The sequence below is a fragment of the Hermetia illucens genome, chromosome 7 (genome assembly GCF_905115235.1).
Source record: "Hermetia illucens chromosome 7, iHerIll2.2.curated.20191125, whole genome shotgun sequence".
Lineage (NCBI taxonomy): Eukaryota > Metazoa > Arthropoda > Insecta > Diptera > Stratiomyidae > Hermetia > Hermetia illucens.
The window spans coordinates 15,330,313-15,343,695 of NC_051855.1; the positions used below are offsets into that span (position 1 = coordinate 15,330,313).

The 13,383-nt window shown below is 33.8% G+C and overlaps 1 protein-coding gene across 3 annotated transcripts; it reads left to right on the forward strand.

Annotated features, from left to right (window-relative positions):
- Positions 1-36: 36 nt before the first annotated feature.
- Positions 37-3,075, forward strand: LOC119661028. Of its 3 annotated transcripts, none has more exons than XM_038070185.1 (9): positions 37-180; positions 246-604; positions 674-738; positions 792-1,242; positions 1,310-1,466; positions 1,552-1,754; positions 1,803-2,341; positions 2,404-2,645; positions 2,704-3,075. In XM_038070185.1, the coding sequence occupies exons 2-9, from the start codon at positions 470-472 to the stop codon at positions 2,970-2,972; spliced, it is 2,061 nt and encodes a 686-aa protein (XP_037926113.1). In that variant the 5' UTR covers positions 37-180; positions 246-469; the 3' UTR covers positions 2,973-3,075. The 3 variants fall into 3 exon arrangements, with proteins under 3 accessions (XP_037926113.1, XP_037926115.1, XP_037926114.1); XM_038070187.1 differs by having other exon boundaries at positions 39-168; XM_038070186.1 differs by having other exon boundaries at positions 39-604.
- Positions 3,076-13,383: the final 10,308 nt, after the last annotated feature.

Here is a 13,383-nt window from a genome sequence, read left to right on the forward strand (position 1 = left end):
AATGTCAGATATCATCTAGGTTGGCTGGCCTGGCTGGTACCCAAATAAAAACACTACACATATAGACACGAGGGCGTAAAAGTCTGACGACGTTCGTCAACAAAAAGAAAGTGTCGACGAGATCTCCATATTGCATTCCTGTAAACGCCAGAGTAGCGGACATTCTTGGTAATCGCTTTGGTAAAGAAACAATTCCGCAAAAGATGAGCTTTCCTGGATCTCTAATTTCTTCCCGTTCGACGTAGAATTGTGGCTGTGTCGCTCGCAACTGTTCCGAGTCCGTGCCCAGCTCGCGCCGCTCTTTCTGCATTTTCTTTTCATCTTGGACAACGGCTCGTGGACAAAAGGAACATCACGCGGAACAATTTGTAATTTCCGCGGTTTTATGTTCGATTCAGCTGCAAGGGAAAGTCATAGTCGCTGGAGCAGGATTTTTGTTGGTCAGTAGCTGGGCTGGTTGCGCATTGGGATGACGATTAAGCCCGTGGTTAGTCAGAAGTCGAATGAGAAAGAGGGTCACGGGCATGGTCAGGAGGCTCAGCCGGCCAATGTGCGCGCGGGCCATCGCAGCATTCTGGGCAGCAAGGCGACATCCGAGGGGCAGGTAATTGTGGCTTAAAACGACTCAGCTTCACTGGGGACCGCCTCATCTGCCTGCCATTTTCCATTTCAGAGTCCACAGCGCCGGAACGATGTTTTCGATGATATAATTCGCCACAGGCGCAGTCCTCATAAGAAGTAAAAAGTCTAATTATGAATTGTCCCGTGAGGTAACTTGGTCCTTCTTCCAGTTCTAGCAACATCCGATCGAAGCGTGAACACCACAAACGTGAAACCCGAGAAAAGCACTGCCCGAGTCCGCAATACCATCAAGTTCACAGCCCGCATGCATCCTCGTCGTGCGTCGCGAGCAAGTCTCCAAAACATGGCCATGGAACTCACATGTCCGCCAGCCAGCCGCAAGGGCCCCCGTCACCCGATCTGCTTGGCATTCTCGAGGACCGCGACACTTATTCGGGATACAATAGCGGCGATGAACATTTAGTCCCCAAAGAGACGCTCCTCACTCCCGATGAGTGGAAGCATCGCGACGAACAGTTCATAAAGGCCATGTCTGAGAGAGGTTTCATCATTCAGGACATCGTTGAGGACGGTGCCTGTCTTTTCCGTGCCATATCGTTGCAGATATACGGCGACCAAGAGATGCATGAGGTTATACGACAACAGACAATGGATTACATCGTAAGAACTCGAATAACTTATCTCCATTCCGCGATCATTTACAAAACCAATCCTCCTTCGCTTACAGTACCAGAATCGGGAGTATTTTGCGCATTTCGTGACGGAAGACATAAACAGTTATGTGAAAAGAAAACGCAACAAGGAATCGCACGGAAATCACATTGAAATTCAAGCCATGTCAGAGATATACAATCGTCCGGTCGAATTGTACTGTTATCAGACAAGTGAGTGCACAAAACACTTAAGTTTAGCCGCGCAGAATCCCAGATACCCCCAAAAACCTAACATCTTTCCCTCCACCCCATTTAGCACCCACAAACATCTTCAATTCAGAGCAAATCAACAACGGTCACGATCCTCTGCGGCTTTCGTATCAGCGTGGATCGCATTACAACGCAATCATAGATCCTTACAATGCTTCCGTCGGTGTAGGGCTGGGGCTGGCTGGCTACAAGCCGGAATCACAAACACGCGAAGCGATACGTTTGAGCGAGCAGCTGGAAATCGAACAAGTGAGTCAACCACCTCAAATTTCATTAATAACTTCCTTCCCCCCATAGACCATGTTCGAAGATAAACTGAAAACAACCGATTGGGAGGCAACAAATGAAGTTATCGAGGAGCAAATCGCACGTGAATCCTACCTGCAATGGTGCCGCGATAACATGCAAAGTGCAAAGGCGACCACTACAACAGTAACCCGGTCCACATCAACCACATCATCTTCAAATAGCGGCACTACTCTGTCGTCCACTATAACTTCATCATCCATGAAACTATCGCATGCTGAGAGCTGTACCGGTAGCAATTCCAAAGACACCTTTGCTGAAATGTCAGCGAGCGGGAACAGTGATTCCGCAAAATTGCCACCAACAGAAAGATTACGAGATGAAAACAATGCACCAGGCACCGCGGACTGTTACGATAGCGACGACACAGACATGAGTAGCACAAGTAGCACGGCTGACTTATACAAGGACAACATGCAATTGAGTATCATAAAAAAACTAAAGTACGGTAAACGCTCGCCACAAGGAGGCTGCAGTAGTAAACGGCGCCACAAACGCAGACGCTGTGAAAGCAAAGATGACAACAACAGGTATGCTTAAGGAGAGAGAGTTCTCTATTACATTGAACACATTCATCATTTTCTCGATACAGTTCTTGCGATAATTCCGCAACAGATCCTTGCCCGCATAAACGGAAAAAACAGCTAAAGATCGCTAGCACCCTGCAAAATCCACAGCATTCATCAAAACTAACCGACCAACAGTTGACTGGCTCGGATGAACCGCCTTTCGATTACGGTGGGCTTCCATCCACCTCCAAGCAAGCTGCACAATCCGGCCAACCAGTTTCATCTTTCTACCAATCATTACTCGAGTCTTCATACGCTGAAGATGGTCAGTAGGTCTCCTTATCTGTTCTTTCGTTTCCTATAGGCTCCTCTCTTACGATCAGGTCTCGGACAACTCAGCGAAGGTGAGATGATTGTTAAAGCAATACGACTGTCACGCATTGATTTTTTCGAGAATGTGAAACGACAACGATTCCAACAGAAAATCACGTCAAACAGCTTAGCGGAAACTCAAATTCAAAATAGCAATAATAAGGAGAGTAAATCGGAAGGAAGCATGAGTCACCAGGCCAGGAGGGATCCACGGGGGAATAGTAGCTGCGCTAGTAAGATGTTCGATCATGACGACGATTCGGATGTACCGTCGCCTTAAGTGAAATATGCTAATTTATGTCTTATATAATGATTATATATGTTCTTAGGGATATTTTTTTTCTTTTTCAATTGCAATAATAAATAATGTTATTGAGAGAAAATTGAATTTCCTTTATCCTTAGTCATGCAGCTCACACATCCTCCCTGCTCTTCCTCCACTTCCCTGATAAGCGGCACTGAACCAGTGCTATTACCTACATCATGATCAACGTGGCAACAACCGGTATCCAGTCTAGGCCTGCCTTAATAAGGAATTCCAGACATCCCGGTTTTGCGCCAAGGTGTTGGTTGGTTGGTTTTCGGTGCTGACGTTACCACCATATATTTTGTCTTGCCTTCATTGATGTGCAGCCCAACATGTAGCACCAATCGACGCGAGAAATAAACGTTTAAACCCTCGAAAAGGGATTTTTCAGCTTTTCCCCCATTTTCGTCGCCTTCATTTCAAAGGCTATACACTTGCTCTCAGACGCTGATACCCGACGTTAATTTCTCGTTTAGTAATTTCCAAATAATGAAAAAAAAACCCAATTTTCGATTTTGAGATTTTAGGGTATCAGAGTGAAAAAGCAAGTGTATAGCCTTTGATTTTTTGATGACGAAAATGGGTAAAAGCTGAAAAATCATTTTTCGAGGATTTAGACGTTAATTTCTCGTTTAGTACGTTCCAAATAATGAAAAAAAAATCCAATTTTCGATTTTGAAATTTTAGGGTATCAGAGCAAAAAAGCAAGGTTATAGCCTTTGATTTTTTGATGACGAAAATGGGTAAAAGCTGAAAAATCATTTTTCGAGGATTTAGACGTTAATTTCTCGTTTAGTACGTTCCAAATAATGAAAAAAAAATCCAATTTTCGATTTTGAAATTTTAGGGTATCAGAGCAAAAAAGCAAGGTTATAGCCTTTGATTTTTTGATGACGAAAATGGGTAAAAGCTGAAAAATCATTTTTCGAGGATTTAGACGTTAATTTCTCGTTTAGTACGTTCCAAATAATGAAAAAAAAATCCAATTTTCGATTTTGAAATTTTAGGGTATCAGAGCAAAAAAGCAAGGTTATAGCCTTTGATTTTTTGATGACGAAAATGGGTAAAAGCTGAAAAATCATTTTTCGAGGATTTAGACGTTAATTTCTCGTTTAGTACGTTCCAAATAATGAAAAAAAAATCCAATTTTCGATTTTGAAATTTTAGGGTATCAGAGCAAAAAAGCAAGGTATAGCCTTTGATTTTTTGATGACGAAAATGGGTAAAAGCTGAAAAATCATTTTTCGAGGATTTAGACGTTAATTTCTCGTTTAGTACGTTCCAAATAATGAAAAAAAAATCCAATTTTCGATTTTGAAATTTTAGGGTATCAGAGCAAAAAAGCAAGGTTATAGCCTTTGATTTTTTGATGACGAAAATGGGTAAAAGCTGAAAAATCATTTTTCGAGGATTTAGACGTTAATTTCTCGTTTAGTACGTTCCAAATAATGAAAAAAAAATCCAATTTTCGATTTTGAAATTTTAGGGTATCAGAGCAAAAAAGCAAGGTTATAGCCTTTGATTTTTTGATGACGAAAATGGGTAAAAGCTGAAAAATCATTTTTCGAGGATTTAGACGTTAATTTCTCGTTTAGTACGTTCCAAATAATGAAAAAAAAATCCAATTTTCGATTTTGAAATTTTAGGGTATCAGAGCAAAAAAGCAAGGTTATAGCCTTTGATTTTTTGATGACGAAAATGGGTAAAAGCTGAAAAATCATTTTTCGAGGATTTAGACGTTAATTTCTCGTTTAGTACGTTCCAAATAATGAAAAAAAAATCCAATTTTCGATTTTGAAATTTTAGGGTATCAGAGCAAAAAAGCAAGGTTATAGCCTTTGATTTTTTGATGACGAAAATGGGTAAAAGCTGAAAAATCATTTTTCGAGGATTTAGACGTTAATTTCTCGTTTAGTACGTTCCAAATAATGAAAAAAAAATCCAATTTTCGATTTTGAAATTTTAGGGTATCAGAGCAAAAAAGCAAGGTTATAGCCTTTGATTTTTTGATGACGAAAATGGGTAAAAGCTGAAAAATCATTTTTCGAGGATTTAGACGTTAATTTCTCGTTTAGTACGTTCCAAATAATGAAAAAAAAATCCAATTTTCGATTTTGAAATTTTAGGGTATCAGAGCAAAAAAGCAAGGTTATAGCCTTTGATTTTTTGATGACGAAAATGGGTAAAAGCTGAAAAATCATTTTTCGAGGATTTAGACGTTAATTTCTCGTTTAGTACGTTCCAAATAATGAAAAAAAAATCCAATTTTCGATTTTGAAATTTTAGGGTATCAGAGCAAAAAAGCAAGGTTATAGCCTTTGATTTTTTGATGACGAAAATGGGTAAAAGCTGAAAAATCATTTTTCGAGGATTTAGACGTTAATTTCTCGTTTAGTACGTTCCAAATAATGAAAAAAAAATCCAATTTTCGATTTTGAAATTTTAGGGTATCAGAGCAAAAAAGCAAGTGTATAGCCTTTGATTTTTTGATGACGAAAATGGGTAAAAGCTGAAAAATCATTTTTCGAGGATTTAGACGTTAATTTCTCGTTTAGTACGTTCCAAATAATGAAAAAAAAATCCAATTTTCGATTTTGAAATTTTAGGGTATCAGAGCAAAAAAGCAAGGTTATAGCCTTTGATTTTTTGATGACGAAAATGGGTAAAAGCTGAAAAATCATTTTTCGAGGATTTAGACGTTAATTTCTCGTTTAGTACGTTCCAAATAATGAAAAAAAAATCCAATTTTCGATTTTGAAATTTTAGGGTATCAGAGCAAAAAAGCAAGGTTATAGCCTTTGATTTTTTGATGACGAAAATGGGTAAAAGCTGAAAAATCATTTTTCGAGGATTTAGACGTTAATTTCTCGTTTAGTACGTTCCAAATAATGAAAAAAAAATCCAATTTTCGATTTTGAAATTTTAGGGTATCAGAGCAAAAAAGCAAGTGTATAGCCTTTGATTTTTTGATGACGAAAATGGGTAAAAGCTGAAAAATCATTTTTCGAGGATTTAGACGTTAATTTCTCGTTTAGTACGTTCCAAATAATGAAAAAAAAATCCAATTTTCGATTTTGAAATTTTAGGGTATCAGAGCAAAAAAGCAAGGTTATAGCCTTTGATTTTTTGATGACGAAAATGGGTAAAAGCTGAAAAATCATTTTTCGAGGATTTAGACGTTAATTTCTCGTTTAGTACGTTCCAAATAATGAAAAAAAAATCCAATTTTCGATTTTGAAATTTTAGGGTATCAGAGCAAAAAAGCAAGGTTATAGCCTTTGATTTTTTGATGACGAAAATGGGTAAAAGCTGAAAAATCATTTTTCGAGGATTTAGACGTTAATTTCTCGTTTAGTACGTTCCAAATAATGAAAAAAAAATCCAATTTTCGATTTTGAAATTTTAGGGTATCAGAGCAAAAAAGCAAGGTATAGCCTTTGATTTTTTGATGACGAAAATGGGTAAAAGCTGAAAAATCATTTTTCGAGGATTTAGACGTTAATTTCTCGTTTAGTACGTTCCAAATAATGAAAAAAAAATCCAATTTTCGATTTTGAAATTTTAGGGTATCAGAGCAAAAAAGCAAGGTTATAGCCTTTGATTTTTTGATGACGAAAATGGGTAAAAGCTGAAAAATCATTTTTCGAGGATTTAGACGTTAATTTCTCGTTTAGTACGTTCCAAATAATGAAAAAAAAATCCAATTTTCGATTTTGAAATTTTAGGGTATCAGAGCAAAAAAGCAAGGTTATAGCCTTTGATTTTTTGATGACGAAAATGGGTAAAAGCTGAAAAATCATTTTTCGAGGATTTAGACGTTAATTTCTCGTTTAGTACGTTCCAAATAATGAAAAAAAAATCCAATTTTCGATTTTGAAATTTTAGGGTATCAGAGCAAAAAAGCAAGGTTATAGCCTTTGATTTTTTGATGACGAAAATGGGTAAAAGCTGAAAAATCATTTTTCGAGGATTTAGACGTTAATTTCTCGTTTAGTACGTTCCAAATAATGAAAAAAAAATCCAATTTTCGATTTTGAAATTTTAGGGTATCAGAGCAAAAAAGCAAGTGTATAGCCTTTGATTTTTTGATGACGAAAATGGGTAAAAGCTGAAAAATCATTTTTCGAGGATTTAGACGTTAATTTCTCGTTTAGTACGTTCCAAATAATGAAAAAAAAATCCAATTTTCGATTTTGAAATTTTAGGGTATCAGAGCAAAAAAGCAAGGTTATAGCCTTTGATTTTTTGATGACGAAAATGGGTAAAAGCTGAAAAATCATTTTTCGAGGATTTAGACGTTAATTTCTCGTTTAGTACGTTCCAAATAATGAAAAAAAAATCCAATTTTCGATTTTGAAATTTTAGGGTATCAGAGCAAAAAAGCAAGTGTATAGCCTTTGATTTTTTGATGACGAAAATGGGTAAAAGCTGAAAAATCATTTTTCGAGGATTTAGACGTTAATTTCTCGTTTAGTACGTTCCAAATAATGAAAAAAAAATCCAATTTTCGATTTTGAAATTTTAGGGTATCAGAGCAAAAAAGCAAGGTTATAGCCTTTGATTTTTTGATGACGAAAATGGGTAAAAGCTGAAAAATCATTTTTCGAGGATTTAGACGTTAATTTCTCGTTTAGTACGTTCCAAATAATGAAAAAAAAATCCAATTTTCGATTTTGAAATTTTAGGGTATCAGAGCAAAAAAGCAAGGTATAGCCTTTGATTTTTTGATGACGAAAATGGGTAAAAGCTGAAAAATCATTTTTCGAGGATTTAGACGTTAATTTCTCGTTTAGTACGTTCCAAATAATGAAAAAAAAATCCAATTTTCGATTTTGAAATTTTAGGGTATCAGAGCAAAAAAGCAAGGTTATAGCCTTTGATTTTTTGATGACGAAAATGGGTAAAAGCTGAAAAATCATTTTTCGAGGATTTAGACGTTAATTTCTCGTTTAGTACGTTCCAAATAATGAAAAAAAAATCCAATTTTCGATTTTGAAATTTTAGGGTATCAGAGCAAAAAAGCAAGGTTATAGCCTTTGATTTTTTGATGACGAAAATGGGTAAAAGCTGAAAAATCATTTTTCGAGGATTTAGACGTTAATTTCTCGTTTAGTACGTTCCAAATAATGAAAAAAAAATCCAATTTTCGATTTTGAAATTTTAGGGTATCAGAGCAAAAAAGCAAGTGTATAGCCTTTGATTTTTTGATGACGAAAATGGGTAAAAGCTGAAAAATCATTTTTCGAGGATTTAGACGTTAATTTCTCGTTTAGTACGTTCCAAATAATGAAAAAAAAATCCAATTTTCGATTTTGAAATTTTAGGGTATCAGAGCAAAAAAGCAAGGTTATAGCCTTTGATTTTTTGATGACGAAAATGGGTAAAAGCTGAAAAATCATTTTTCGAGGATTTAGACGTTAATTTCTCGTTTAGTACGTTCCAAATAATGAAAAAAAAATCCAATTTTCGATTTTGAAATTTTAGGGTATCAGAGCAAAAAAGCAAGGTTATAGCCTTTGATTTTTTGATGACGAAAATGGGTAAAAGCTGAAAAATCATTTTTCGAGGATTTAGACGTTAATTTCTCGTTTAGTACGTTCCAAATAATGAAAAAAAAATCCAATTTTCGATTTTGAAATTTTAGGGTATCAGAGCAAAAAAGCAAGGTTATAGCCTTTGATTTTTTGATGACGAAAATGGGTAAAAGCTGAAAAATCATTTTTCGAGGATTTAGACGTTAATTTCTCGTTTAGTACGTTCCAAATAATGAAAAAAAAATCCAATTTTCGATTTTGAAATTTTAGGGTATCAGAGCAAAAAAGCAAGGTTATAGCCTTTGATTTTTTGATGACGAAAATGGGTAAAAGCTGAAAAATCATTTTTCGAGGATTTAGACGTTAATTTCTCGTTTAGTACGTTCCAAATAATGAAAAAAAAATCCAATTTTCGATTTTGAAATTTTAGGGTATCAGAGCAAAAAAGCAAGGTTATAGCCTTTGATTTTTTGATGACGAAAATGGGTAAAAGCTGAAAAATCATTTTTCGAGGATTTAGACGTTAATTTCTCGTTTAGTACGTTCCAAATAATGAAAAAAAAATCCAATTTTCGATTTTGAAATTTTAGGGTATCAGAGCAAAAAAGCAAGGTTATAGCCTTTGATTTTTTGATGACGAAAATGGGTAAAAGCTGAAAAATCATTTTTCGAGGATTTAGACGTTAATTTCTCGTTTAGTACGTTCCAAATAATGAAAAAAAAATCCAATTTTCGATTTTGAAATTTTAGGGTATCAGAGCAAAAAAGCAAGTGTATAGCCTTTGATTTTTTGATGACGAAAATGGGTAAAAGCTGAAAAATCATTTTTCGAGGATTTAGACGTTAATTTCTCGTTTAGTACGTTCCAAATAATGAAAAAAAAATCCAATTTTCGATTTTGAAATTTTAGGGTATCAGAGCAAAAAAGCAAGGTTATAGCCTTTGATTTTTTGATGACGAAAATGGGTAAAAGCTGAAAAATCATTTTTCGAGGATTTAGACGTTAATTTCTCGTTTAGTACGTTCCAAATAATGAAAAAAAAATCCAATTTTCGATTTTGAAATTTTAGGGTATCAGAGCAAAAAAGCAAGGTTATAGCCTTTGATTTTTTGATGACGAAAATGGGTAAAAGCTGAAAAATCATTTTTCGAGGATTTAGACGTTAATTTCTCGTTTAGTACGTTCCAAATAATGAAAAAAAAATCCAATTTTCGATTTTGAAATTTTAGGGTATCAGAGCAAAAAAGCAAGGTTATAGCCTTTGATTTTTTGATGACGAAAATGGGTAAAAGCTGAAAAATCATTTTTCGAGGATTTAGACGTTAATTTCTCGTTTAGTACGTTCCAAATAATGAAAAAAAAATCCAATTTTCGATTTTGAAATTTTAGGGTATCAGAGCAAAAAAGCAAGGTTATAGCCTTTGATTTTTTGATGACGAAAATGGGTAAAAGCTGAAAAATCATTTTTCGAGGATTTAGACGTTAATTTCTCGTTTAGTACGTTCCAAATAATGAAAAAAAAATCCAATTTTCGATTTTGAAATTTTAGGGTATCAGAGCAAAAAAGCAAGGTTATAGCCTTTGATTTTTTGATGACGAAAATGGGTAAAAGCTGAAAAATCATTTTTCGAGGATTTAGACGTTAATTTCTCGTTTAGTACGTTCCAAATAATGAAAAAAAAATCCAATTTTCGATTTTGAAATTTTAGGGTATCAGAGCAAAAAAGCAAGGTTATAGCCTTTGATTTTTTGATGACGAAAATGGGTAAAAGCTGAAAAATCATTTTTCGAGGATTTAGACGTTAATTTCTCGTTTAGTACGTTCCAAATAATGAAAAAAAAATCCAATTTTCGATTTTGAAATTTTAGGGTATCAGAGCAAAAAAGCAAGGTTATAGCCTTTGATTTTTTGATGACGAAAATGGGTAAAAGCTGAAAAATCATTTTTCGAGGATTTAGACGTTAATTTCTCGTTTAGTACGTTCCAAATAATGAAAAAAAAATCCAATTTTCGATTTTGAAATTTTAGGGTATCAGAGCAAAAAAGCAAGGTTATAGCCTTTGATTTTTTGATGACGAAAATGGGTAAAAGCTGAAAAATCATTTTTCGAGGATTTAGACGTTAATTTCTCGTTTAGTACGTTCCAAATAATGAAAAAAAAATCCAATTCTCGATTTTGAAATTTTAGGGTATCAGAGCAAAAAAGCAAGGTTATAGCCTTTGATTTTTTGATGACGAAAATGGGTAAAAGCTGAAAAATCATTTTTCGAGGATTTAGACGTTAATTTCTCGTTTAGTACGTTCCAAATAATGAAAAAAAAATCCAATTTTCGATTTTGAAATTTTAGGGTATCAGAGCAAAAAAGCAAGGTTATAGCCTTTGATTTTTTGATGACGAAAATGGGTAAAAGCTGAAAAATCATTTTTCGAGGATTTAGACGTTAATTTCTCGTTTAGTACGTTCCAAATAATGAAAAAAAAATCCAATTTTCGATTTTGAAATTTTAGGGTATCAGAGCAAAAAAGCAAGGTTATAGCCTTTGATTTTTTGATGACGAAAATGGGTAAAAGCTGAAAAATCATTTTTCGAGGATTTAGACGTTAATTTCTCGTTTAGTACGTTCCAAATAATGAAAAAAAAATCCAATTTTCGATTTTGAAATTTTAGGGTATCAGAGCAAAAAAGCAAGGTTATAGCCTTTGATTTTTTGATGACGAAAATGGGTAAAAGCTGAAAAATCATTTTTCGAGGATTTAGACGTTAATTTCTCGTTTAGTACGTTCCAAATAATGAAAAAAAAATCCAATTTTCGATTTTGAAATTTTAGGGTATCAGAGCAAAAAAGCAAGGTTATAGCCTTTGATTTTTTGATGACGAAAATGGGTAAAAGCTGAAAAATCATTTTTCGAGGATTTAGACGTTAATTTCTCGTTTAGTACGTTCCAAATAATGAAAAAAAAATCCAATTTTCGATTTTGAAATTTTAGGGTATCAGAGCAAAAAAGCAAGGTTATAGCCTTTGATTTTTTGATGACGAAAATGGGTAAAAGCTGAAAAATCATTTTGAGGATTTAGACGTTAATTTCTCGTTTAGTACGTTCCAAATAATGAAAAAAAAATCCAATTTTCGATTTTGAAATTTTAGGGTATCAGAGCAAAAAAGCAAGGTTATAGCCTTTGATTTTTTGATGACGAAAATGGGTAAAAGCTGAAAAATCATTTTTCGAGGATTTAGACGTTAATTTCTCGTTTAGTACGTTCCAAATAATGAAAAAAAAATCCAATTTTCGATTTTGAAATTTTAGGGTATCAGAGCAAAAAAGCAAGGTTATAGCCTTTGATTTTTTGATGACGAAAATGGGTAAAAGCTGAAAAATCATTTTTCGAGGATTTAGACGTTAATTTCTCGTTTAGTACGTTCCAAATAATGAAAAAAAAATCCAATTTTCGATTTTGAAATTTTAGGGTATCAGAGCAAAAAAGCAAGGTTATAGCCTTTGATTTTTTGATGACGAAAATGGGTAAAAGCTGAAAAATCATTTTTCGAGGATTTAGACGTTAATTTCTCGTTTAGTACGTTCCAAATAATGAAAAAAAAATCCAATTTTCGATTTTGAAATTTTAGGGTATCAGAGCAAAAAAGCAAGGTTATAGCCTTTGATTTTTTGATGACGAAAATGGGTAAAAGCTGAAAAATCATTTTTCGAGGATTTAGACGTTAATTTCTCGTTTAGTACGTTCCAAATAATGAAAAAAAAATCCAATTTTCGATTTTGAAATTTTAGGGTATCAGAGCAAAAAAGCAAGGTTATAGCCTTTGATTTTTTGATGACGAAAATGGGTAAAAGCTGAAAAATCATTTTTCGAGGATTTAGACGTTAATTTCTCGTTTAGTACGTTCCAAATAATGAAAAAAAAATCCAATTTTCGATTTTGAAATTTTAGGGTATCAGAGCAAAAAAGCAAGGTTATAGCCTTTGATTTTTTGATGACGAAAATGGGTAAAAGCTGAAAAATCATTTTTCGAGGATTTAGACGTTAATTTCTCGTTTAGTACGTTCCAAATAATGAAAAAAAAATCCAATTTTCGATTTTGAAATTTTAGGGTATCAGAGCAAAAAAGCAAGGTTATAGCCTTTGATTTTTTGATGACGAAAATGGGTAAAAGCTGAAAAATCATTTTTCGAGGATTTAGACGTTAATTTCTCGTTTAGTACGTTCCAAATAATGAAAAAAAAATCCAATTTTCGATTTTGAAATTTTAGGGTATCAGAGCAAAAAAGCAAGGTTATAGCCTTTGATTTTTTGATGACGAAAATGGGTAAAAGCTGAAAAATCATTTTTCGAGGATTTAGACGTTAATTTCTCGTTTAGTACGTTCCAAATAATGAAAAAAAAATCCAATTTTCGATTTTGAAATTTTAGGGTATCAGAGCAAAAAAGCAAGGTTATAGCCTTTGATTTTTTGATGACGAAAATGGGTAAAAGCTGAAAAATCATTTTTCGAGGATTTAGACGTTAATTTCTCGTTTAGTACGTTCCAAATAATGAAAAAAAAATCCAATTTTCGATTTTGAAATTTTAGGGTATCAGAGCAAAAAAGCAAGGTTATAGCCTTTGATTTTTTGATGACGAAAATGGGTAAAAGCTGAAAAATCATTTTTCGAGGATTTAGACGTTAATTTCTCGTTTAGTACGTTCCAAATAATGAAAAAAAAATCCAATTTTCGATTTTGAAATTTTAGGGTATCAGAGCAAAAAAGCAAGGTTATAGCCTTTGATTTTTTGATGACGAAAATGGGTAAAAGCTGAAAAATCATTTTTCGAGGATTTAGACGTTAATTTCT